Here is a 26,626-nt window from a genome sequence, read left to right as displayed (position 1 = left end):
GAGCGACTGAACTGAACTGAACTGAGAGTAGTCATCCCAAACTGTGCTGACTGGATCCCTTAAGGCAGTCCCAAACTCTGGATTCTCCATGTGGACTGGTGAGTAGCTAATGGCTATTTTCTGTTTTATGAGATAAAGTGTTAACAGGCTTCAATTAATCCACTTGGACAACTAACAAAAAGACTATGTGTTCAGCAAATAATTCCATCCTGGCCACCCCAAAGCCCTCCTATAACAAAAGTCATTAAACCTTAATGTGTTTTATTTTCTTTCCTGTAGCCCTGAAGTGTTTGCTGACATTTGAAGCCTGGTAATAATCATCGTCCCCCAGCCATGTTTCTGAATCTTCAGGCAAATTCTTGGCTGTCCCATTTTCTGAGTCAGATGTTCTAATCAACTAATTCATTCTAAACAGCATTGCTTCTGGATATAAAGAAGGAAGAAAAAATAAACCTCTTTAAACTTTAGGGTCACAAAACTGCACTAGAAAAAGTCCCCAGTGGAATCACTGGATGGTCACAGATTACAGATTGATAAAAATCAATATAGTTGAGATGTTTATTCATTTGGCGTGGATCAAATGAACCAAGATTGAAGACAAAAAAAAAAAAAATTGCTCATTCAAAACCTCTTAGAGGGATTTGTTTTGGTTTTGCTTTGGTCTTCAGCTGCTTTTTCACAGTACATTTTAAAGCCCAGTAAACTAAGAAAAGCACATTTTGCATTGTATTTAAAGTAATCTCAGGAACATATAGACTGATTAACTAGGATATAGGTATATAAACCTTTATAAATAAGAGATTTCAAATGGACTCATTCTTTAAAATTGCATCTGCCTGATTAACAGTAGCAAATGTTTATTGAGCACTGATAATGTGCATATATAACTGTTATACATGCATTGTCTTGCTTCATCTTCCAACACACCTGAGACAGGTAGAGCCTGCAGGCATAAGGTGAATGACACCACTTGCAGTTGTGCAACGTGGCAGCCCAAGGATAGGTTCATTTTCTCTTTCTCTGATGAGGGAGGGAGGCGTGGAGGCACACAATGATTCAGCACCTTGCCACCAACTCACACAATTGATGCATGACACAGATAGGACTCCAACTGGCTGATTTAACTAACCCAGGGCTGTTACATTACCCTGCACCTTGCCCTCTGCTGCAAGACACAAGAGCTCACTGTGGCAAGGAACAGTGTCATCTCTGTGATAACTTCCTCTGTGTTCTAGCTGTCCCCTTTGCCTTCACTCTCCTTTTGCACATCTCTTCCTCCCCAAATCCCATGCATCCATTAAGGTCCACAGAAAATGTCTATAAAAATCTCCCTGGACCCCTTCTTCCTGTGGTAGAATTAACCACATCCTCTCTTTGTCCCCAGAGTACACTGTACCTGAATATTTTCTAGTTTCCAAGACAGAATAGTAACAGCATTCAAAAACATTTAATGAATGCACTTCTAGTACTTATAGCAGTTATCTTATTCCTTGAGACACAGAAGGAGCATTTTCTCTTGCCCTTCTGCCAACCCGCCATCCCTCATCTCTTATTTTTTTTTTACTCTTCTTTTGGACTCTACAGTTACCGGACTTGTTTATATTCACTATAGTATCTTCTGTAATGAAGGGTTACCACCTGTTTTTCCCTTTCTCCTTAGGACTCTAAATTTCTCAAGAGCAATGATGAAGTTTCATTCACTTCTGTATCCTCTTTCCTTGGCACCTGACACTTTCCCCAACTGACTTCTCAACGAATTTCAAAGAAATCTCTCTCTGGCCAGCTAAATTTGTCTACTGGATGTGGAATTCCATGTCTTAGTTCAAGGAGAGAAAAGCTCTTATCAACTGTATCAACCTATAGAATATAATTCAAAATGCAATTTCAATTTCTTGAAATTAAGGTCAATGTTACTGAAGGAATAAAACATTTATTAGCCCATTTCAAAATAGCTGCACAGAATATACAAAGTCCTGCATTTTTAGTGCTTTCATTTGTACTGGAATTGAAGAAAGGTTTCCATTTCAGAAAGAAAACACCATGAGTGTAAATAAAATGTACCATCATGTCTGTATTGGGTCAATGATAATTCTTGCATCATAGGCTGTATGATACGATAGTTTAAAACATACTTTCGAATCTATCTGAGGGTGGAAGGTGTATGATATAGTAAATCACCATACAAAGGAACCTCAATGTAGCCTAAATGCACTTATGCTTCTCTCATATTAAAACTTATGTGAAAATTTATTAGAACATTAGGCCAAAGTAATTTCATCCTTAGATGTCCAACTGGATTTGGAGAGACTATTAACATTTACACTAACACCTACGCTACGAACACAGCAAGGTCATCCGCTTAGATGGAGCAAGAAGATAAAAGAACTCTTCATGATAGTCAGCGTTGGTGACACAAGATTAGTACCTCAAAGCTCCCCAACAGGACATTTTCATTGCCTTCTCCAGAGGATCTTCCCAACCCAGGGATCGAACCTGGGTCTCCCGCATTGTAGGCAGATGCTTTACCATCTGAGCTACCAGGGAAGTACAAGGACATTTTCATTCTTGTTTCATACAATCATATCAAACTAGTGACCTCGTCCCCAAGCCCACTCTATATCATAAACATAAGAGGAGGAGGAAAGGAAATTCTGCAATAATGAGATGAATGGTGAACGAGGGAAGGACTAATACCAAGGCAGCATAAATGCTAAAGACTAAACAAAAGTTATATTAGGGTGGAGGCAGTGCTCGCTGGCACAAGTGGGTCTCCTCCACCTTCACAGCCCTGCATTTATGTTGGCTGATATAACTACTGAAGTTGACTGGAAGCCAAAATCATCAAGAATGCAATGAAATATATCCGGGATCCTTTTTTTTTTCCCCTAAAAAAAAGGTTAGGAAATATGTGAAAAATTTAGATGTTCCTGTCAATTAGAAGAATATTATAAAGTACAACAGAACTACTTGAAAAATTCAGATATTCAGAACCCATTCATTAGGGTTCAAGGAATAGAGGTTTCCACTTCGAGGACTTAACACAGTGGAGAATGTAAAGCCTGTCCAGACTAGTAGTTTTCTTTAAAGGCAAAGCAAACTTTTAAATGCTATCAGGTCCAATCCCTTTCTCAATTCAGACTCAACTTGATATGTCACTGCTTTTTAAATTAGTTCATCTCTGACTACACCTAACCTGAAGTGCAACACCAGTCATCTCAAAACCACCTACATGGTGTGGACAATCCTGCAAACAGACTTTCAGATGGGAGCAGGATGGTGTGTGGCTGAAAAGTAACCTGATTTTTATGCTTCCTTTCCCCTTCCCTCCCTCTTCACATTTAGTTTAAAAATCAATACTAAAGAACTGCAGTTTATATAATGGGTGCTATTGCCAAGTAGCACCAGTAGTACCTTTTTTCTTTTTTTATTGGAGTATAATTGCTTCACAACGTTGTGTTAGTTTCTTCTGTACAACAAAGTGCATCAGTTATATGTATACCCATATACATGTATCCCCTCCCTCTTGGGCCTCCCTCCAACCCCTACCCCCATCTTACACATGGAGGTCATTATAGAGCACCGAGCTGAGCTCCCTATGCTATGCAGCAGCTTCCCACTAGCGATCTACTTTACACATGGCAGTGTATATATGTCAATCCTAATCTCCCAATTTGCCCCACTCCCCACTCCCCATATGCCCATTCTCTATGTCTGCATGTCTATTCCTGCCCTGCAAATAGGTTCACATATACCATTTTTCTAGATTCCACATATATGTTAATTTACAATATTGATTTTTTGCTTTCTGACATTTCAGTCTGTATGACAGACTCTAGGTCCATCTACATCTCTACAAATGACCTGCAGCAAACGTAATTTTCAATGTCAAAAAGCACCAATAGTATCTTAATTATAATTACTCACATCTGGCCAGACTTCAGATCTCACTGGACACATTTTCAATCTTACAAACATTAGGAACTCAAGGCTATATCCTTTATCATCATGTATAACCTAACACCTCAAAGAATCATTCAGTGTTTCCAGTTTGCTGGTTTACCTTCTGACAAGTTTTCTGAGAGAGATGGGAATGAAATTAACTTGCATTACATGCAAGATGCTGCCCACACAAATGCCAGAAAGGGAAGCAAAATGAACAGCCAGACCATATGGCGTGAGCTTGACAGCATAAAGAAACTAGTTCTGCATGAGCAACAAGGAACATCTTGAAATGTACAAGACATATGTGTTTTAGAAAGAAAGCTGGAGTGTTTCATAATAAAAACAGGACAAAGTGAACCACGAGTGCTGAAAAAAGTTTTAATTAAAAATGGTTTTTTAGCCTTCAATGTGAATATACAATATGCTTCACAGATGGATTTTTATATTTAAATCTTATCCAAACCAAAAAGTAAGTGAGAAAAATAAAGCTTCTGGAAATGACACAAGAGGCTAAAATGTATGTAAACAATAGAGGATTCTGGTACAAACAAACAAGAAAGGAAGAACAATCCTTCTGTCACCCATTTGCTGCTTGCACACTGCGTAAGTAGATCATATAACCCACCTTTGGTGCAGACACGTTTCTCCCTGGTTTAAATACATAACAGAAACACAGACTTGGGAAACGACCTAAGTGTGCAGCCACAGAGCAATGATTAAATCAACTCAGAGTATATCAGTGCATTATTAAATAGTCATTAAAATACATTTATGCACCACTTTAGAAAAATGAAGAAATGCGTATGTGTTACCATTAAAATAGAAAGGTACAAAATTTGTTTGTAAAAACAAATGACTGTAGAAATACATAGAATATTGCCAGTAAAATGTACAAAATATTACAAGTTATCTCATTTTTACTTTCACATGAGTACTTTATAAGTCTTCCAATTTTTATGTATCTTTTTAAAATCAGAAAATAACATTTGAAAAATCCAATTAAAAATATTTCTAGAAATATTTTCCTAGAAAAAGTGATATAAAAACAATGACTCTAAGTTTATTAGAAAATGTTCTTATATTAATCTTTGATGTCTGACTTGTGGACCTTGTCTATATGGTTCTGCTCTGGGTCCAAGACAGGAAGGAATTATCCCTAAAGTTCACCGGCTATGGGCAAACAATGAATGAAACACAGACATTTAGCAGATGAAGACATGAAAATTATGCTCTGTGTGTACACAGGGCCAATGGCTATACTTTTCTACCTTTTCCTTGGAAAAAAAGTCTAAACCAAACAAAAAGCTATCTAAAGCTCTTCCCAATGCATTTAAACAGCTTGACGTTAAGCTGGAAAATCTCTGGCAATGATTTTAGTGTTTGAAAGTATCTTAATGCCAGGAATTACTCTTCTGTACAAAATATTTATTTTTTTAAGTTCAGCTGGGGTTTGAGCTTTATGTGAGATCTTTAAGATGGATCAAAAGTAAATTCAGGAATAGCATTTCTTATGAGGTTCTCTGAAGGTTTCATTTCAAAGCCATATTTATTTATTGTCAATGCTCCTTCCCTATGTGAAACTCTAGCTCCAGGCAACCAATCAACTTGCGATCCACGAACACACTTCACAAACACTTCCACATCTTTATGCATTGTTCAATTTTTTTCCACTTAAAAGTACTTTTCTCTTTTCCCACCTATTCTAACCAACCCATGCTGCAGACTGGATTCCTCTGTATTCATAGAGCCTTTTCAGACAAGTGACTAGTTCTCTCCATTTTTTGAACCTTTACTACTCACTGACTCTTCAGCAATTATAGATTCTTATCTCTTACTAGATTTTTGATACTTACTACAAGAATAAATTAAAAAGCAAAGATATTACTTTGCTGACAAAAGTCCATATAGTCAAAGCTATCGTTTTTCCAGTAGTCATGTATGGATGTGAGAGTTGAACCATAAAGAAGGCTGAGCACTGAAGAACTAATGCCTTTAATTTATGGTGCTGGAGGAGACTCTTCAGGGTCCCTTAGACTGCAAGGAGATCAAGCCAGTCAATTGTAAAGGAAATCAACCCTGAATATTCATTGGAAGAACTGATGCTGAAGCTGAAGTTCCAGTCTTTTGGGCTACCTGATGTGAAGAGTCAACTCATTGGAGAAGACCCTGATGCTAGGAAAGACTGAAGGCAAAAGGAGAAGAGGGCGGCAGAGGATGAGATGGTTAGATAGCATCACCAACTCAATGGACATGAATCTGAGCAAACTCAGGAAGATAGTGAAGGACAAGGAAGCCTCGTGTGCTTCAGTCCATGGGATCAGACATGACTTAGCGACTGAATGACAACAAGAAGTATGTCATCTGCTAAATTAGAGTGAAAATTCAATGAGAACAATTTAATAAGTAAGTAATTTTTACATTATCCAAAGTGTTTTGACATGCAAATGTTCAATAAATATGCAGAAGGATGAACAAATGGCTGGAGAAACAGACTACACAACTCTTGCCTTGGATCATAATATGACTTTGGGATGTCAAGTATATTCGCAAATGATACTATGAGAATGAAATGGTATTACATGAGTCCCTAAAACTTTTGGGGGTCTGAGGACAGAATTCAAATTCTATAGTAAGGCATATGAAGAAGGACCTTAATATAATGTCAACATACCCCCATTTCACCATACACCCCTGTACTCTAACCACACTGAACTGCAGTTCCCTGAAGATGCTGTGCCTCTTTCATGTCCACAAAACCTCTGATGCCCAGCCTCTCCTCTTCTGAGAAAATCATCCACTAAGACCAAGGTGAAAGACTGATTCCTTTGTGATGTCTTCCTTCACTCATTAAGGAAGTGGTTGCTTCCTCTTCCATACACCTTCCTTTTCCATACACCGACCCAAATATCACTCACATACATTTACAACATTTTACAACTCACTGTATGTATGTTTGAGAGGTCAGGATTCAGTTCAGTTCAGTTTAGTCACCCAGTCATGTCCGACTCTTTGCAACCCCATGGACTACAGCATGCCAGGCCTCCCTGTCAATCATCAACGCATGGAGCTTACTCAAACTCATGTCCTTTGAGTAGCTGAGGCCATCCAACCATCTCATCCTCTGTCGTCTCCTTCTCCTCCCACCTTCAATCTTTCCCAGCATCAGGATATTTTCACATGAGTCACTTCTTCACATCAGGTAGCCAAAGTATTGGAGTTTCCATTCAGCATCAGCCCTTCCAATGAACACTCAGGACTGATTTCCTTTAGGACGGACTGGTTGGATTTCCTTGCAGTCCAAGGGACTCTCAAGAGTCTTATCCGACACCACAGTTCAAAAGCATCAATTCCTCGGTGCTCAGCTTTCTTTATAGTCCAAGTCTCATATCCATACATGAGTACTGGAAAAACCATAGCCTTGGCTAGATGAACCTTTGTTGGCAAAGTAATGTCTCTGCTTTTTAATATGCTGTCTAGGTTGGTCATAACTTTCCTTTCAAGGAGTAAGCATCTTTTAATTTCATGGTTGCAGTCACCATTTGCAGTGACTTTGGAGCCCCCCCAAAATAAAGTCTGTCACTGTTTCCACTGTTTCCCCATCTATTTCCCATGAAGTGATGGGACTGGATGCCATGATCTTAGTTTTCTGAACGCTGAGCTTTAAGCCAACTTTTTCACTCTCCTCTTTCACTTTCATCAAGAGGCTCTTTAGTTCTTCTTCACTTTCTGCCATAAGGGTGGTGTCATCTGCATATTTGAGGTTATTGATATTTCTCCCATCAATCTTGATTCCAGCTGTGCTTCATCCAGCCCAGTGTTTCTCATGATGTACTCTGCATATAAGTTAAATAAGCATGGTGACAATATACAGCCTTGACATACTCCTTTCCCAATTTGGAACCAGTCTGTTGTTCCATGTCCAGTTCTAACTGTTGCTTTCTGACCTGCATTCAGATTTCTCAAGAGGCAGGTCAGGTGGTCTGGTATTCCCATCTCTTTCAGAATGTTCCAGTTTGTTGTGATCCACACAGTCAAAAGCTTTGGAATAGTCTAGAAAGCAGAAACAGATTTTTTTCTGGAACTCTCTTGCTTTTTCGGTGTCCAGCAGATGTTGGCAATTTGATCTCTGGTTCCTCTGCCTTTTCTAAAACCAGCTTGAACATCTGGAAGTTCATGGTTCACGTATTGCTGAAGCCTGGCTTGGAGAACTTTGAGCATTACTTTGCTAGTGTGTGAGATGAGTGCAATTGTGTGGTAGTTTGAGCATTCTTTGGCATTGCCTTTCTTTGGGATTGGAATGAAAACTGACCTTTTCCAGTCCTGTGGCCACTGCTGAGTTTTCCAAATTTGCTGGCATAGTGAGGGCAGCACTTTTACAGCATCATCTTTCAGGATTTGGAATAGCTCAACTGGAATTCCATCACCTCCACTAGCTTTGTCCATCAGATCAGATCAGATCAGTTGCTCAGTCATGTTCAACCCTTTGCGACCCCATGAATTGCAGCACACCAGGTCTCCCTGTCCATCACCAACTGCCGGAGTTCACTCAGACTCATGTCCATCGAGTCAGTGATGCCATCCAGCTATCTCATCCTCTGTCGTCCCCTTCTCCTCCTGCCCCCAATCCCTCCTAGCATCAGAGTCTTTTCCAATGAGTCAACTCTTCACGTGAGGCGTCCAAAGTACTGGAGTTTCAGCTTTAGTATCATTCCTTCCAAAGAAATCCCAGGCTGATCTCCTTCAGAATGGACTGGTTGGATCTCCTTGCAGTGCAGGGACTCTCAGGAGTCTTCTCCAACATCACAGTTCAAAAGCATCAATTCTTCGGCACTCAGCCTTCTTCACAGTCCAACTCACATCCATACATGACCACTGGAAAAACCGTAGCCTTGACTAGACGGACCTTTGTTGGCAAAGTAATGTCTCTGCGTTTGAACATGCTATCTAGGTTGGTCATAACTTTCCTTCCAAGGAGTAAGCGTCTTTTAATTTCATGGCTGCAGTCACCATCTGCAGTGATTTTGGAAAAATAAAGTCTGACACTGTTTCCACTGTTTCCCCATCTATTTCCCATGAAGTGATGGGACCGGATGCCATGATCTTCATTTTCTGAATGTTGAGCTTTAAGTCAACTTTTTCACTCTCCACTTTCACTTTCATCAAGTGGCTTTTTAGTTCCTCTTCACTTTCTGCCATAAGGGTGGTGTCATAATGATGCTTTCTAAGGCCCACTTGACTTCACATTCCAGGATGTCTAGCTCTAGATGAGTGATCACACCATCGTGATTATCTGGGTTGTGAAGATGTGTTTTGTACAGCTCTTCTGTGTATTCTTGCCACCTCTTCTTAATATCTTCTGCCTTTGTTAGGTGCATACCATTTCTGTCCTTTATTGTGCCCATCTTTACATGAAATGTTCCCTTGGTATCTCTAATTTTCTTGAAGAGATCTCTAGACTTTCCCACTCTATTGTTTTCCTCTATTTCTTTGCACTGATTGCTGAGGAAGGCTTTCTTATCCTTGCTATTCTTTGGAACTCTGCATTCAAAGGGGTATATCTTTCCTTTTCTCCTTTGGCTCTCTTCTTTTCACGGCTATTTGTAAGGCCTCCTCAGACAGCCATTTTGCTTTTTTGCATTTCTTTTTCTTGGGGATGGTCTTGCTCCCTGTCTCCTGTACAATGTCATGAACCTCCATCCTTAGTTCATCAGGCACTCTATCAGATCTAGTCCCTTAAATCTGTTTCTCACTTCCACTGTATAATTGTTAGGTATTTAATTTAGATCATACCTGAATGGTCTAGTGGTTTCCCTACTTTCTTCAATTTAAGTCTGAATTTGGCAATAAGGAGTTCATGATATGAAACCCGTGACCCCACAGGAGACCTGCCTATGGGTGTCTGGGATTCTCCAGTGAAGGCATGGGTCAGGTGGCTTGCTGCAGGGTTGGGGGCATGGACTGTAGGGGTACATGCATGGGATCTTTTGAGGGAGGTCACCACTATCTTCATTACCTCCACCATAGTTTGGCCCCAGATAAGTAGCAGGGAGGGAACACAGCTCCACTCATCAAAAGAAAATTGGATTAAAGATTTACTGAGCATGGCCCCGCCCATCAGAACAAGACCCAGTATTCCCCTCAGTCAGTCTATCCCATCAGGAAGCTTTCATAAGCCTCTTATCCTTCTCCAACAGAGCACAGACAGACTGAAAACCACAATCACAGAAAACTAACCAATCTAATCACATGAACCAGAGCCTTGTCTAACTCGATTAAACTATGTATGCCGTGTAGGGCCACCCAAGACAGACGGGTCATGGTGGAGAGTTCTGACAAAATGTGGTCCACTGGAGAAGGAAATGGCAAACCACTTCATTATTCTTGCCTTGAGAACCCCATGAACAGTATGAAAAGGCAAAAAGATAGGATACTGAAAGATGAACTCCCCGGGTCTGTAGGTGCCCAATACGCTACTGGAGATCAGTGGAGAAATAACTCAAGAAAGAATGAAGAGATGGAGACAAAGCAAAAAGAACACACAGTTGTGGATGTGACTGGTGATAGAAGCAAGGTCCGATGCTGTAAAGAGCAATATTGCATAGGAACCTGGAATGTTAGGTCCATGAATCAAGGCAAACTGGAAGTGATCAAACAGGAGATGACAAGAGCGAACGTCGACATTTTAGGAATCAGTGAACTAAAATGGACTGGAATGGGTGAATTTAACTCAGATGACCATTATATCTACCACTGTGGGCAAGAATCCCTTAGAAGAAATGGAGTAGCCATCATGGTCAACAAAAGAGTCCTTATGGTTCAGCAACACCTAGGCAAACATCACAATCACCTAGAGAGACTCTTAAAAACTCTTTAATAAGTTAAATTTATTGTATCAGGATCTCCAGAGATTGAGAGGAGGAAACTTTCTAACTGCTTCCTGAGTGACTCTCATCAGTCAGGATTTGGAAATACTGAACTGGAACAGAAAAGCTTTACCAGCTTTAGACCTGGATGCTACATAATCACACTTTCAACTAATGAGTGGAATGTTAGGTATGTCTCAGATACTCTTTGCATCCTACACTTAAGTTACTTTCAAATTATGACAATTTCCAATTATTTGGAGTAACTAGATCACTGAATTCTTTAAATGTCATGGAACTCTTTACTACTAACCATTTCTAGTACAACTCCTCATAAGTTATAAGCTGGCTAGCTTAACTTCCCTTGCTCTTCAATAGACTGGTGGTGTGTTCGTAAGTGGAATAATTAGCCAACATGTAGGGCCTGGGTAGAGAGAAGGAAAAACAAATGGCTGGAGATAGTCACAAACATACTGAAGAGTCTGAATGATGAAAACTAAGCCTTCTCCAAATATAGATGTTATCAATCAACGAGAACCAAGTATCACCTCTTAAAATCCAATATTAAAACCAATATTTAAGAGGAATATCAAGCAATAGCAGGAAAAGTTCAATAGGATATTTATGAGAAAATACTAATATTTGGTTTTAAGTCCTTGCTGAGCCACTTATACACCCACTTATATCCCCACTGTGTGACGTGCAAGACACTTAACCCAAATTTGTAAAACTGTAGATTATAACCCTGTCCTACCTAATTTATGAACATGTTATGGAGAAATACAACAAAGATAACTTATGTTAAAGGGCTTGAAAATGGTAATAGGTATACAAAATACAAGTTATTACTTATCATAGAAGTCTAGTGGAAATAGTTTTTCTAAGGTTTTAAAAGTTTGGTGGATTAAATTCACTGAAGTAAAATGTTCTTTTTCTTCCATTTTCCTCACATAAACACTTGGAAATACTTACTAACACAAAAGCTGGCATGTTCTCTCTCATTTGGAGAAAACAATTACCCCCCTGGGTTTCCAGTGGAACTGAAATTAGTTTGACTGTTTTAGTTTAAGATTATCAACAAAAATATCTCCAAATTATGCAGTTTCTATGCCAAAACACATTCTTTATTCCATATAGCTGTAGGAATGTATAATAAGTGAACAACTGCTGGGCCACAAAGGAGAGTCAGGATAATGCAAAATATTTTTAACTTATTCCTGTTGAGTGGTAGATTCCATTCAAGTATATTATTTTATTTAGCAACAGAATATTACTATAAACAGGATAAAGAGGGGGCTGTACTAAATAATTGTTTCAGAAAACATACATGTAATAGGTAAGTCCAGTAGATAATCTGTCAGCTGTGTAACAATAACAACAATAACTGTAGTAATCATATATTTATGCAGTCCTTACCATGTGCAAGGCATTGCTTTAAGCACTTTCTATATGTTAACTACTTTAATAGTCACAATGATCCCATGGGATTGGTAATAGTATCTTCATTGTATAGATGAGAAAACTAGGCACAAAGAAATCAGATAACCTGTCAAAGCTCACACAGTTATTAGGTGGCTGAAGTGGAACTAGAATCTAGAAGAGTGACTCCAGAGGCTGTGTATTTAATTACTAGGCTATTTTTCTGAGCAATGAATAATTCATATGCAGTAAGATGCAACAGCTAAAATATAATCATTCATCAGCAATTTCCAAAAACAAACACTTTAAAATTTATTTTATTTATCTTAAGTTATAAAGGAATTTTTTGAAATTGCTATTTTTAAAATTTAAGACTTCTAAAGAATTACATAGCAACCTGAGATGGGTCTACAGCTTTATGTGCATGTGTGTATGTAAGTAAGCGCACACACACACACTTCCGTGACTAGTGTCAAACAGCACAGTTTTCTGAAAAAGGTGACTACTCAATCACATTCATAACAAATTCTTAAGACTTACAGGGATGTTTATCTGACTGAGATGATCCAGGGTTACTTCTGTTGAATTATGGAGATTTAACTCTAACTTCCAAATGGGGGTTTCCCTCATAGCTCAGCTGGTAAAGAATCTGGGTTCAGGAGTCAATCCCTGGGTTGGGAAGATCCTCTGGAGAAGGAAATGGCAACCCACTCCAGTATTCATGCCTGGAGAATCCCATGGGCAGAGGAGCCTGGCAGGCTACCGTCCACGGGGTCCCAAGAGTCAGACACGATAGCAACTAAACCACCACCACCAGATGGGTAGATAGAGCCACTGACTCAATGGACATGAATTTGAGCAGACTCTGGGACATAGTGGAGGACAGAGGAGCCTGGCAGGCTACCGTCCACAGGGTCCCAAAGAGTCAGACGTGACTTAGTGACTGAGTAACAATTTTAACTTCTGCCTCTAACATCCCCCAGATCAAAAGAATAAGGTTAATTTGCAAAACATAACTGCGCTAAGTCCAAAATAAACAGAGGACAAAATAAACTTCCTAGTATCAAAACTGGTTAATAGGACAGGCCCTCAAACAACTGAGAGAAGCCACATATAAAGTTCAAGTGGACAATACTCTCAAGGACTAAGTCCTGTGTTTAGTTTCACTTGTAAAATCTACGTAAAACCTCTAGCAAAGTGCACAATGTATACAAGGTTAATAGGATTCTAAGTAATAAAAATAAATGATGTTAAGGTCTATGCCTGGGTGGATTTATACACAAAATAATGAAAGGGAAAGCAAAAGATGTCTACTTTAAGCATCTACTATTTTTTTAGGTATAATACTAATCACTTTGCAACATTTACCTAATATATTCTTCATAGTAACCATTTTAGGTAGGTATCATTCCCATTTTGTAAAAAATAAAATTAAGGTCTAATATCTTCAGATGGCACCACAGAATAGAATACAAGGCTAAGAAAGGCTCCGTGGCTTAGCTGGTTAAAGCGCCTGTCTAGTAAATAGGAGATCCTGGGTTCAAACCCCAGTGGGGCCTGCCGGTGTTCTATTTAGGCTCTGGAAGTTGGTGAAGGACAGGGAAGACTGGCGTGCTGAGATCCATGGGGTCACAGAGTCGGACACGACTAAGTGACTGAACTGAAATGAATATTATACAACCTACATAAACTAAATAACTAGTAAACTTAAGAGCCATACTGAAAGAAATCTGATTTGGTCTTGTGTCCTGAAATAATTTTGAAATTTTTTTACATTTATTCCACTTTCTGTCCAATCAGATCCTCAAGATCTATCAGAATACTATCTCTATACTGACCTGGAAGCACAGCTACTACAGTTACCCTTTATTGAGCGCCATGTTTTGTATGAGGTAGTTCACATGCATTAACTGGTTAAATGAACTCTACAAAAACAGCTTCCACTTCACAAATGAGGAAATAAGTTCAGAAAAGTTAAGCAGCACAGAGGTTACAAGAAAACACAGAGAACAAAATCTGAAGTTCATTCAACTTTGCAACCAACAGTATTGTTATTATGCCAGATGGATTATTTTTAAAATTGTTAATTTCTTTTCCCAGATCACTTCCAAAAAATAATTAGGATAGTGCCTAACATGTGTCAAAGAATGTCCACATTATGTTCCTACTTAATCCTAATACTTTTATGAGGAATGGAGGGCAATGTTTATCAATATCTTATTTCACAGGCTAAAAAAAGAGGTTCAGAAAAGTTGTGAAGAAAGCACTTTTTCTATTATTCAGTGTTGTTGTCAACCTCCTAGAAATAGACGTTACTGGAAATGTATGTACATAAATCTTTCAACATTTTGTTTGCATATATCACTAATTTTACTGAAAAACAAACACACACAAAAAAACTCCAGTGAAGCATGTGTTTCACTGATGAAAATAAGTCTCTAAATCTATTACAGTGTTCAAAGGCATTAAAGGTTTCCTCTCATTTCTGAACTATATCATAAACTCCAAAGATTAAACTTTTAAAAACTTAAACTGCAACAGAAATGTAGTGATGCTTGTGACAGACTTAAAGTCTATTTTTTTCCTGATAATACTATAGGCACCTGTGCTCTCTTGTTTAATATTTGCATGGAATACTATTTTGCCACTCCTCCACTTTTAGCCTATGTGTGTCCTTTAATATAAAGAGAGTCTCTTGTAGATAGCATATAGTTGGGTCTTGCTTTATTATCCATTCAGCCACTCTGTGTCTTTCGGAGAGCTTAATCCATTTACACTTAAGGCAATCATTGATAGGCAAGGATTTGCTTTTGCCATTTTGCTGTTTTCTGTTTTCTATTTTGTCCCTCTATTCCTCTCTTGTGATCTTCCTTTGTGCCTTGTTGATTTTTTGTAGTAAGATTCTTTAATTCTTTTCTTTTTTAATTTTGTGTGTCTTCTTTACACGTTTGTGTGTGTGTGTGTGATTATCATGTGGTTGGTTAAAATGTCCACTTCCCAAAGTGATATACAGATTTCCTATTAAGCCCATCAAAATCCCAATGACATTTTTTACAGAAATAGAAAAAAAAAAATCATAAAATCGTATAGAACCACCAAAGACTCAGAATAACCAAAGTGATCTTAAAAAAGAGCAAAAAAGCTGGAGACATCATACTCCTGATTTCAAGCTAAACTATAAACCCACAGCAATTAAAACAGTATGGTACTGGGATAAAGACAGAAAAAGAGCAGTGGAACAGAATAGACAGCCCAGAAATAAAGTAACACACACAGAGTCAACTGATCTTTGAAAGGGAGTCAAGAACATACAAAGGGGGAAAACCAGTCTCTTCAACAAATGATTAGGAAAATTATATATCCACATGCAAAAAAAAAAAAAAAGAAAGAAGAAATCAAACCCTTAACTTACATTATACATAAAAATCAAGTCAAAGTGGATTAAAGATTTAAACATAAGACCTGAAATTGTAAAACTCCTAATAGAAAATATAGGGGGAAATCTTGACATTGGTCTTGGCAATGATTTCTTAGATATGACACTGAAAGCAAAAGCAATGAAAGTAAAAATAGACAAAGTGGAACCACGTCACATAGAACCACATAGAAAGGTTCTTCAGTGCAAAGGAAACAATCAACAACAAAAAGACAATCAATGGGATGAGAGAAAATACTTGCAAACCTTATCATCTATTATAGTACTTCTTTCATTGTAATAAGTAAATGTCAGTTTTTCCGCCTATGAACTTGGGTCAGGAACTAGGTTTTTGTTTATCTCTGGACATTAGACCTTCAATAACATTTGTTAAATGGATGAATACTCACAAATTCTGGTTGTCTAAGGATCTTCACATAATTAAACTCAAAGTATATCATTCAGAGATAAATAATACTCTCATAACCCCAACAACAAAAAATTGAGTTTCTCTCCTTTTTCATTTTTGTAAATAAATTTCTAGCTAGTTAGATAATCTGGGATTGGGAGGACAATATCTTTCTTAATTTCTAAAAGGGTGTTCCTCAAACTAACTTTCTCCCACCAGGGCCTCAATAATAAGTAAAAAGCACAATTGCTTGGGGTCCGCTACTCTCAAGGTGCTTATTATGGTCACATACAAATTAGGACAAGAGCAACATAGGTTTTTTGTTTATTTTGATCTGACTTCAAAAATCCATTTTCAATTCTTGAGTTCTCCCAAGTTTTATATCTTTAACTGATTTCTGGACATTTTCCTCAATCTCGCCTCCACCCTCGTAAAAACTGATCAATATTGAGTATATCCCATCTTGGTTTCCTGTTCACAGAAGTCCTTCCCATCTTCCAGTGTCCAGCTAAAAGGCTGCCTCATTTAATGCAGCTCCAAGCCTGTGGTTCTCTTTGTGGTCCATTTTAGCATTCATCATATCCCATCAAAGTTTTTGCAATCTTGTACACAATCTCTAGTTAACAGCATTTGGAGTTTTCTGAACAATCATTTTCTCTCCCATTTTCATGCTTTTACAAGTTCTGTTGCATCAAGCTAGCATACTCTATGCTCATTCTTGTATTATTTTATCACAGAAGTTACCAAACCACTATAAATGCTGGAATATATTGTTTTGTCTCTCTCAATAGATTCTTTGTGCTTATGGGAAGATACATTTAAAAATTTTATACTCTATATCTAACACAGTGCTCAATAAATATGTGATAAATGGGTGAATGAGTGGTTGAATGTGTAACTAGCCTAAGTTTCTAAGATAACATAAAAATAAACATAATAGTTGTAAAATGATTGAGTCACTTTGGAAAGCAATTCTTCAAAATGTTAAACAAAGAGTTTCCATATGACCCAACAATTCTACTCTTAGGTGTATATTCAAGGAAAATAAAAACATATACCCATCACAAACTTCACAAATGTTCATAGTACCAGCATTTTTCATAATATCCCCAAAGTGAAAGCAATGAAAATGCCCACCAACTGAATAGATAAACAAAATAAGATATATGCATATAATAGATTATTTTTTAGCAATAAAAAGAAATAAAGTACCGACACATGTTACAACAGGTATGAGTCCTGAAAACATTATGCTAGATGAAAGAAGCCAGACAAAAAAACTCACATATTATATAATCCCATGTATATGAAATGTCTAAATGTCCAGAGTAGGCATAGAAACAGAAAGCAGATCAGTACGAGTTGTGACAAGGGAAAAAAGGCATGGGGAGCAATTGCTAATGGATACAGGATTCTTTCTGGGGTGATGAAATATTTATAATTAGCTAGTGGTTACAGTTGCACACCTCTGTGACTATACTGAAAACCACTCAACTGTATACTTTTAAAGGGTGAATTTTATAGCATATGAACTATCTCAGAAAAGCCATTATTAGGAATGAGCACAATAATGAGAATTCTCTCCTTTTGGTCCAGATTTTTAATCAAGGGCTTAATCTTTGAAATCAGAATACAACTCTGCTGCCGAAAACTTCCTGATCTACATCGATCAATTACACAATTGTAAAAATGTTGGAACATTAAAAGATCATTCTAAATTAACCTCTTCCTCAATATAGGAAAGAAAACCGAGGTCTAAGAAGGATAGATGACTTAAACAAGGTTATATAACTAGTAGTGAAACCAGGGAAGACACACTCTCAGTCCAATGATTTAATTTTTTCCTTAGCTGAATTAACATTTTCCTTCCTGAAATTCCTAGGATTTTTTTAAGAGAAAAATTACATTAAAAAGAAGGAGACAGACCAATTTATCTTTCATATTGTCTAATAACTATTGCTAGATTGTAGGAAATATTAAAAAGGGGGTTAAGAGAATAAACTATGGCATCTTTCTGCTTCTTTCAATGAGAAAAGGCAGCTATTAGTACTTAGAGGTTTTACTCTTGAAAGATAATACAACATAAGAATTCATCATAATAGTTAGGGAAAACAACAAAGACTACTCTTTCCTCAAGGGAACGGAAATAGACACTTAGCAAAGATGTTAAGTATGTGGAAATTTATATTTGATCCTTCAGGGAGATGTCAAATTTAATTCAGAGGAAAATGTCTCTTAAATATTTTCTAAAGTTCCCCTTTGAGACCCATTTTTTGGTGGCCTTTGTATGATAATGGCAAATATAGGTGCAAAGTAATATATATATATATATTTTTTTTGTACTTACTCACTCAGGAAATTTTCTATGATAGCAAATATTTTCTTTAAAGTTCATATTTGCTCTTTTTACCAAGGAGCCTGGGCTTCCCTTGTGGCTCAGCTGGTAAAGAATCTGCCTGCAGTGCGGAAGACCTGGGCTCAATTCCTGGAGAAGGGAAAGGCTACCCACACTCCAGTATTCTGGCCTGGAGAATTCCAGGCATCATACAGTCCATGGGGTCACAAAGAGTCGGACATGACTGAGTGACTTTCACTTCACTTCACTGATCTTCCCAGGTGGCGCTAGTGGTAAAGAACCTGCCTTCCAATGCAGTAGACAGGAGGCTCAGGTTCATTCCCTGGGTCAGGAAGATCCCCTGGAGGAGGCCATGGCAACCCACTCTAGTATTCTTGCCTGGAGAATCCTATGGACAGAGAAGCCTGGTGAGCTGCAGTCTGTAGGGTCTCAAAGAGTCAGACATGACTGAAGGCATGTAGCACACCAAGAAGCCACTTTTAAATAGGGGAATTTTTCATTTGTTTCCATCAAGGAGGAAAAGATATTAAGTTTTATTGATGTATGATTTTTTAAAAAACCATCATTCAATGCTGACCTTCAAAAACTTATACAAAAAATCATCAGAAAACTTACAACCAGAGGGTAGCTGAGTGATTGTGGAGTCCAGTATTTTCCTGACTCTGTCAACATGTGTCTGCAGATGGCATTTCAGAGGAAGTCTTGGGAGTTGGGGGAGAGGAATGGGAGGGGAAAGATAACCATAACAGCAAACACTGTTACACACTCAATTTAGTTTAGGAAAGTCTGGGTTAATCAATAAATATTTAATGAGCACCAAGTATGTATCAGACTTTCTATTAGATGCTAGAGCGAAGCATGTTTATGCCAGGATTTCTTACAGCCTCAAACATGCTAATGTTTTTACTAAGGTGACCATATGTAGTTTGCCTGAACAATTTGCCACTGTTTTTTTCAGTATTACTAGCAACCCCTTTTTATTCCTGTCATCTTACCCATGACTCTCTAAGTTTGAGTGGTACACAGATTTTTCCTAAACTTACATGACCAATGAAAATACTTGTATCTACATTCCTAAAGCCATCTCTTAGAACAGCAGTCTACAAACACAGTTCAGGAAATGCTGACCTATTCCGTTCCCTCCACTGATAACTGAGGAAACCAAGACCAGAGATCTGTAGCCTAGGATACCTGGCTCCTGTCTCTGATGTGCTTCCAATACATTGCAGATTGCCACAGATAAAACAATCAACATGAAGCTGAAAAGTCTTATTATTAGATAACAGGTATTATGTACTTTCTCCAATTAGAAAAATAAATCGCCCAATTTACATACCAATTCCAACTTAAATAGAGTTCAACTCAAGTATTTTAAGATCATAACTATAAAATTAACCAAAGATGGAATCAATGAGAAAACATTATCTTGTAGTCAACTCTTAAAGTTTGTAAGTCAAGTTTATCATTTCCTATTCTCTGCATTTCTTCTACTCTCTCTAATAAATATAAGGTAACTGATTTCTTTGTATCTTCAAAGCCTAACTGTCCTCAGATGTGTTTGGAGCCAGGGTAGAGGGGAGAGGGGGAAGAAGCTAATTTTATCAACCAACAACTTTTGAGTACAAAGAGTTATGCTCTAATATTTCCTCCCCTTTATGGTTCCCAGGTTTTTTTTTTTTTTTTTTAAAGTAAGGTTGCTACTTTCACGGGCTATTTGATACCTATGAATACTCTAAAGAGATTAAATTACAACATAAATCCCTTATTCTTTATGAGTTTTTACAAGCTTTTTAACAAAGGCTATTTTCTGATTCTGGTTCCACCAAAAGTTTTGACTCTAGGAAAAAACAATGCAAAAAAAAAAATCTATCTTTAAAAATCAGTTATTCATATCTGGGGTCACATTTGGCCATTCCTATTTCTCGCTATCTGTTAGGCATTTTAGGTAACTTAGCTAGCTCTTTTAGAGAAGAGGGAGTAAAGGATTATAGAAACTTTAAAAAGAAAACTATATCTTAGGAGCTAAGACATTAATAGCCTTTTCTTAGGGAGCAAACAGTAGAAAATACTAGTTAAAATAGAGTTTAAACTCCTGGTAAATTCATCTCTGTATATGTTTTTTTGCCTATGACCAAGAAATGAAAGTTAATAATAAAAATAATCTTAGTCAGACAAGATAACCGGTCGAGCAAATGGAAAGAAAATTACAAGGTGATGAAGGCAGAAGAGCATTTTTAGAGAGAATATGTTCTTGGATTTGTAGCTGGTGACATGAGAGACATGTGACAGGACAGCCTTCTCGTAATCAGAATGGAGGTTTTGACTGTGTTGCAGAACTGTGGGAATATAGCACTCTCTACTGTGATTGGAAAAAGAAGGCTTGCCCATGATACTTTATCATTTGAAATAATAAACTTAAAGTCTAACTACTGTGCTCAATTAGAACCACCTGATTAAAAAAAATAAAAGAGTACAGGTATTGATCACATCAAACGTTTTCATTGAGAAGTTGACAAGGACACTCATACAGTTTATCGCGGCTGATCTCAGAAGCTTTCCTGTGTATGAGAAACAGAACTACAGGCCTTTTTGTATAAGTTCCTGTATATCTTGTCCATGCTGTTCTCAAAGATGGGTCGGTGGGATTTTCCTTTGTAAGAGGCTGCCCTGTTGGACCAGTATTCACCATCATCCAAATGGAGGGTGCCACGTGGCCGTTGAAATGAGCTATAGAAAAGGATATAAACGATTAAAACAATAGTGAAGCAAAATGAGAGGTGGGATATAAAAATTAAATATTTACTAAGAACTTTATAGGCTTGATAACACTTTTTTATTTGTTAGAAAGAAATACTGACTTTTTAAAAGGCTAAGTTTATTTTTTAAACAAATAATGAACCCACTTCAATAAATTAAGTACTTATTATAGATAAGACCTCTCAGGCATGTTAGATGTGCCATGTAAAACTGTTATGTTCTTGCTATAAAAGGTTACAAATATTTTATTCATCTATTTGGAATCTCAATCCACAGAAAACAATTTCTTCCCTGACTTATCAGTCTCATGATTTTACAGTACTTGTGAACTGTGAAACAAGAACTCTTGAAGCTGGATATCTATAAAAAGAATTTGCTGTTTCACCTGGAGTCAATCTGCCACATGAACACAATAAAAGTGGTCATGAAAAAAGGCACAAAGTGGCTTAGAGCCTGCCGTACCCTTAGAGCCTGACACAGTGTCGATGAGGATGTAAAATAATGAGAACACTTATACACTTTGCAAAACCGTTTGGCATGACTCAGTAAGGTTACATACACAACTCTAGCCAACCCCCTGGCTCCTAAGTATCCCAGCAAAATCCTCACATGTGTGCACCAGAAGATATGTGCCAACATGTTCATAATCACACGCTTTGTAATAGAACTAAAAACTGCAAGCAATCTAAATATCTGTTTATGTTGGAACAAAAAACTGAGCTGTGGTGAGTGCATACAGTGGTATAATATGCAGCAGGGAAAATTAAAGATCTACGGCTACATGCATCAACATAGGTGAAACTGAAAAATTAATTCAGTGCAAAAAAGAAAACTTCAAACAATAAACAGTTAAAATTACATTTGTGTAGAATAGTTTAAAACAAGGAAAATTAAATAATTCATTGCTTAAGGGTAGATACATGTGTGGTATAACTATAAAGAAAAAAGAAAAATCACAATAGCAGTTATTTCTATGGAAAGAGGTGCGACTTGTTAGCGGCATAAGGTTATGTTCTATTTCTTAAGTTGGATGATAAGTAAATGGGCACTCCTTTTATTGCTGTTGCTATTTAGGACACACAAGTCTTAAGTATATACCTCTGTTACGGCTGACATATTTTATAATAGCATTAAAAAATTCACTTCTGTAAATCGTGTTAATAGGTGTCTCTATCTCCTGATGGCTTTGCTAAAATGGGAATCTACCTCATATATTCCAGCAATCTTACTAGATTTTATCAAACTTTCTTTACACCTGGTACCACCTCTTTCACACTGGAAAATTTTGAAAATGATAACATGATTAACCTTACTTTTACTTTGTCCATTCAGTTTCAGAGAGGTAATTAACACAATTTTAAATAATGTTAGTATAATCTTTAAAATATTTCAAAAGGCCTTAGCCAAGTCTGCAATGCTATTGCTTTCATATAGTTTCCACCTTTCATTAGCTTAGCTTCAGAAACAGTCTAGCCAAATGAATACAAGTTCTTTCATACAGTTTCTCACAATCCAAACTCCTGCCTAAAAACAGTCACTCAAAACAGTTTTTTGTACATTTTGAGTCAAATGGTAAAGAAATCACATACATAAACACATTAATAGAATATTTTTGCATATACTCTGTACCTCTGCAAACATTCTACAAGTCTAAGGCCCCACGTTTGCCTCTGTTCCCTCATACTACTTTCAGTTCAGTTCAGTTGCTCAGTTGTGTCCGACTCTTTGTGACCCCATGGACTGCAGCATGCCAGGCTTCCCTGTCCTTCACCACCTCCCGGAGCTTGCTCAAACTCATGTCCATCAAGATGGTGATGCCATCTAACCATCTCATCCTCTGTCGGTCCCTTCTCCTCCTGCCTTCAATCTTTCCCAGCACAGGGTCTTTTCCAGGGAGTCAGTTCTTCGCATCAGGGGGCCAAAGTATTGGAGTTTCAGCTTCAGCATCTGTCCTTCCAAGGAATATTCAGGACAGATTTCCTTTAGGATTTCCTTTAGGATTGACTGATTTCCAAGGGACTCTCAAGAGTCTTCTTCAACACCACAGTTCAAAAGCATCAGTTCTTCAGCACTCAGCTTTCTTAATGGTCCAACTCTCACATCCTTACATGACTACTGGAACAACTACAGCTTTGACTAGATGGATCTTTGTTGGCAAAGTAATGTCTCTGCTTTTTAATACGTTGTCTAGGTTGGTCATAGCTTTTCTTCCAAGGACCAAGTATCTTAATTTCATGGCAGTGGTCACCATCTGCAGTGATTTTGGAGTCCAAGAAAATAAAGTCTCTCACTGTTTCCATTGTTTCCCCATCTATTTGCCGTGAAGTGATGGGACAAGATGCCATGATCTTAGTTTTCTGAATGTTGAGTTTTCAGCCAGCTTTTCACTCTCCTCTTTCACTTTCATTAAGAGGCTCTTTAGTTCCTCTTTGCTTTCTGCCATAAGGGTGGTGTCATCTGCATATCTGAGGTTACTGATATTTCTCCAGGCAGTCTTGATTCCAGCTTGTGCTTCATCCAGCATGGCATTTCACATGATGTACTCCACATAGAAGTTAAACAAGCAGAGTGACAATATACAGCCTTGATGTACTTTTTTCCCAATCTGGAACCACTGTTCCATGTCCAGTTCTAAATGCTGCTTCTTGACCTGCATACAGATTTCTCAGGAGGCAGGGAAGGTGGTCTGGTAGTTCCACCTCTTTAAGAATTCTCCACATTGGAAAGCCCTCATAATACTTTAGGAGTCCCCATATGTTATCTTTTTTTCATTGGATTGTATTTGCTTTATTTGTTGCTGTGTTTTGTTTTACATCAAGTCATGCACTAATTAATATTCACAAAGCACAGATCTGTACTTTATGTCCCTGTTGTCCATAGTCATCAACTTTACTGCATAATAATGTCCTTTTCTGAACTCTGTATTTTGCCAGGCTAGTTCTACCACAATAAACCTACTCAACACAAATTCGAATTTCTATTAAGCCACTACCCAAATCTCAGAAAAGTAAGCAATAGTAGGGACATTAACTTTGAAAATCATTGTGTAGGTTTTTCTGATATTGTAAATCTAATTCCTAATCTCTATCATAAATTATTATATTTAATGCCATCAGGCATAGATTTGCTACTGCTTTGGTATTATTAGACAATACTTTTTTTCATATCACAAAGCTGCTTTAAAATATCAATGCTATCTCAATGGCTTGCAATGAATAAATAAAGTCCAATAACCTTTTCAGAAGCAACTGTGAACCTGGAGAGTTTCTGTAAAAAAAGAGCTGAAGTGGTCAAAACAGATATCCTAAAACGCTTTAAAAATCCTGAAGATTTTGACAGGGAGATATTTCTTTTTAAAATTGTAAAACTTTAGACAGTATTGTGGTTCTCTGGAAAGAATTGGGAATTGGCTCATCCTGTAAGTCTGAATTGCAAAGTAGAGATGTTTGCAAAACAGGTCCTAATATAGCCCATGGATAGGTGCAAACAAAGAACAGCAGAATCTTAAAAGCAACATTTACTTCTAGACATAGAAGCACTGGCTATCTAACTAATAGATTGTGAACATATTGAGTCAATTCTAATTTTCCATTACCGAGAACATTAATAAGCTTAAAATGGGTAAGCAACACTAAAACATCTTATTATAGTAATAGGCTTTTAAAGACCACACTTCTGTATTTTACTAAGAGTATCTCCAGCATTCATTCATTCAAAGCACTCAAAGTTCCTACTCTACAAAGCATAGCATCAGTGTTATGTAACATAAAATGGTTATCTTCAAAGCAGGATAAAATTGCTATTTTATTAAATGCAGCATAGATATATATTTTTTTAGCAATTTTCTCTTGCCTCTTCAATAGGGAGCTCTCTATTTAATTATGACAATGCTATTAAAAAAAAAACACACACAAAAAAGAACAGAGACTAGGATAATATCTGCGAACTAAGCACTTTCAAAATTTAAATGTTGTTAAGATATAAATTATAAATTTTTAAAGCCTTGCATATATTTAGACAAGAGAAAGGTCTTACGCAGCTTAACATGTACTAGGATACCAAGGGCATGACTAAGTTTTATACTCAGAAAAGGAGGAACTCACTTGAAACCCTGACAGTGTTTTCTGTATCAGTATGAAATGCAGACCAAGTACATACCACTTTACACACGGTATTCAGATAACATATCTATAAAGTGATATACATGAAGAAAAGGTCAGAGGGTAAGATATATGGCACACAAATGATAAGAACAGGTGGCAAGAATACACAAAAGAACTGTAAAAAAAGATCTTTATGACCCAGACAATCACTATGGTATGATCACTCACCTAGAGCCAGACATCCTGGAATATTAAGTCAAGTGGGCCTTAGGAAGCATCACTATGAACAAAGCTCGTGGAGGTGATGGAAATCCAGTTGAACTATTTCAAAATGCTGTTAAAGTGTTGCAGTCAGGTCAGCAAATTTGGAAAACTCAGCAGTAGCCACAGGAGTGGAAAAGGTCAGTTTTCATTCCAACCCCAAAGAAGGCAATGCCTAAGAATGCTCCAACTATGGCACAAGTGCACTCATCTCACACGCCAGCAAAGTAAAGCTCAAAATTCTCCAAGCCAGGCTTCAGCAGTATGTGAATCGAGAACTTCCAGATGTTCAAGCTAGATTTAGGAAAGGCAGAGGAACCAGACATCAAATTGCTAATATCCGTTGGATCATCAAAAAAGGAAGAGAGTTCCAGAAAAAACATCTATTTCTGCTTTACTGACTAAGCCAAAGCCTTTGACTGTGTGGATCCACAACACACTGTGGAAAATTCTTCAAGAGATGGGAATACCAGACCATCTTACCTGCCTCCTGAAAAATCTGTATGCAGGTCAAGAAGCAACAGTTAGAACTGGACATGGAATAGCAGACTGGTTACAAATTGGGAAGGAAGTACGTCAAGGCTGTATATTTCCACCCTGCTTATTTAACTTATATGCAGAGTACATCATGTGAAACGCTGGGCTGAATGAAGCACAAGCTGGAATCAAGATTGACTGGAGAAATATCAGTAACCTCAGATATGCAGATGACACCACCCTTATGGCAGAAAGCGAGCAGGAACTAAAGGGCCTTTTGACGAAAGTGAAAGAGGAGAGTGAAAAAGCTGGCTGAAAACTCAATATTCAGAAAACTAAGATCATGGCATCCGATCCCATCACTTCATGGCAAATAGATGGGGCAATGATGTAAATAGTGAGAGACTTTATTTTCCTGGACTCCAAAATCACTGCAGATGGTGATCACTGCCATGAAATTAAAAGATGCTTGCTCCTTGGAAGAAAAGCTATAACCAACCTAAATAGCATATTAAAAAGTAGACACATTACTTTACTGACAAAGATCCATGTAGTCAAAGCTTTGGTTTTTCCAATAGTCATGTATGGACGTGAGAGTTGGACCATAAAGAAAGCTGAGAGCCA

General features: G+C 37.5%; 1 protein-coding gene and 2 non-coding genes across 4 annotated transcripts in view; 1 reads left to right on the top strand and 2 right to left on the bottom strand.

Annotated features, from left to right (window-relative positions):
• Positions 1–2,472: 2,472 nt before the first annotated feature.
• Positions 2,473–2,544, bottom strand: TRNAC-ACA (transfer RNA cysteine (anticodon ACA)). Its single transcript has one exon. It is a non-coding gene; the product is annotated as a tRNA-Cys (tRNA).
• A 1,757-nt stretch (positions 2,545–4,301) lies between these two features.
• Positions 4,302–26,626, bottom strand: part of SPATA6 (spermatogenesis associated 6) — a 183,450-nt gene continuing 161,125 nt past the window's right edge. For both annotated transcript variants that reach the window (XM_019957509.2, XM_019957510.2), the window contains exon 13: positions 4,302–21,131. In XM_019957509.2, coding sequence (XP_019813068.1) covers positions 20,951–21,131 — 181 coding nt within the window. In that variant the 3' untranslated portion in view covers positions 4,302–20,950. The remainder of the gene's footprint in view (positions 21,132–26,626) is intronic.
• TRNAT-AGU (transfer RNA threonine (anticodon AGU)) lies at positions 13,710–13,783 on the top strand. Its single transcript has one exon. It is a non-coding gene; the product is annotated as a tRNA-Thr (tRNA).

Source organism: Bos indicus, chromosome 3, assembly GCF_029378745.1.
Source record: "Bos indicus isolate NIAB-ARS_2022 breed Sahiwal x Tharparkar chromosome 3, NIAB-ARS_B.indTharparkar_mat_pri_1.0, whole genome shotgun sequence".
NCBI classification, from domain to species: domain Eukaryota; kingdom Metazoa; phylum Chordata; class Mammalia; order Artiodactyla; family Bovidae; genus Bos; species Bos indicus.
This window is presented reverse-complemented; position numbering and strand designations above follow the sequence as displayed.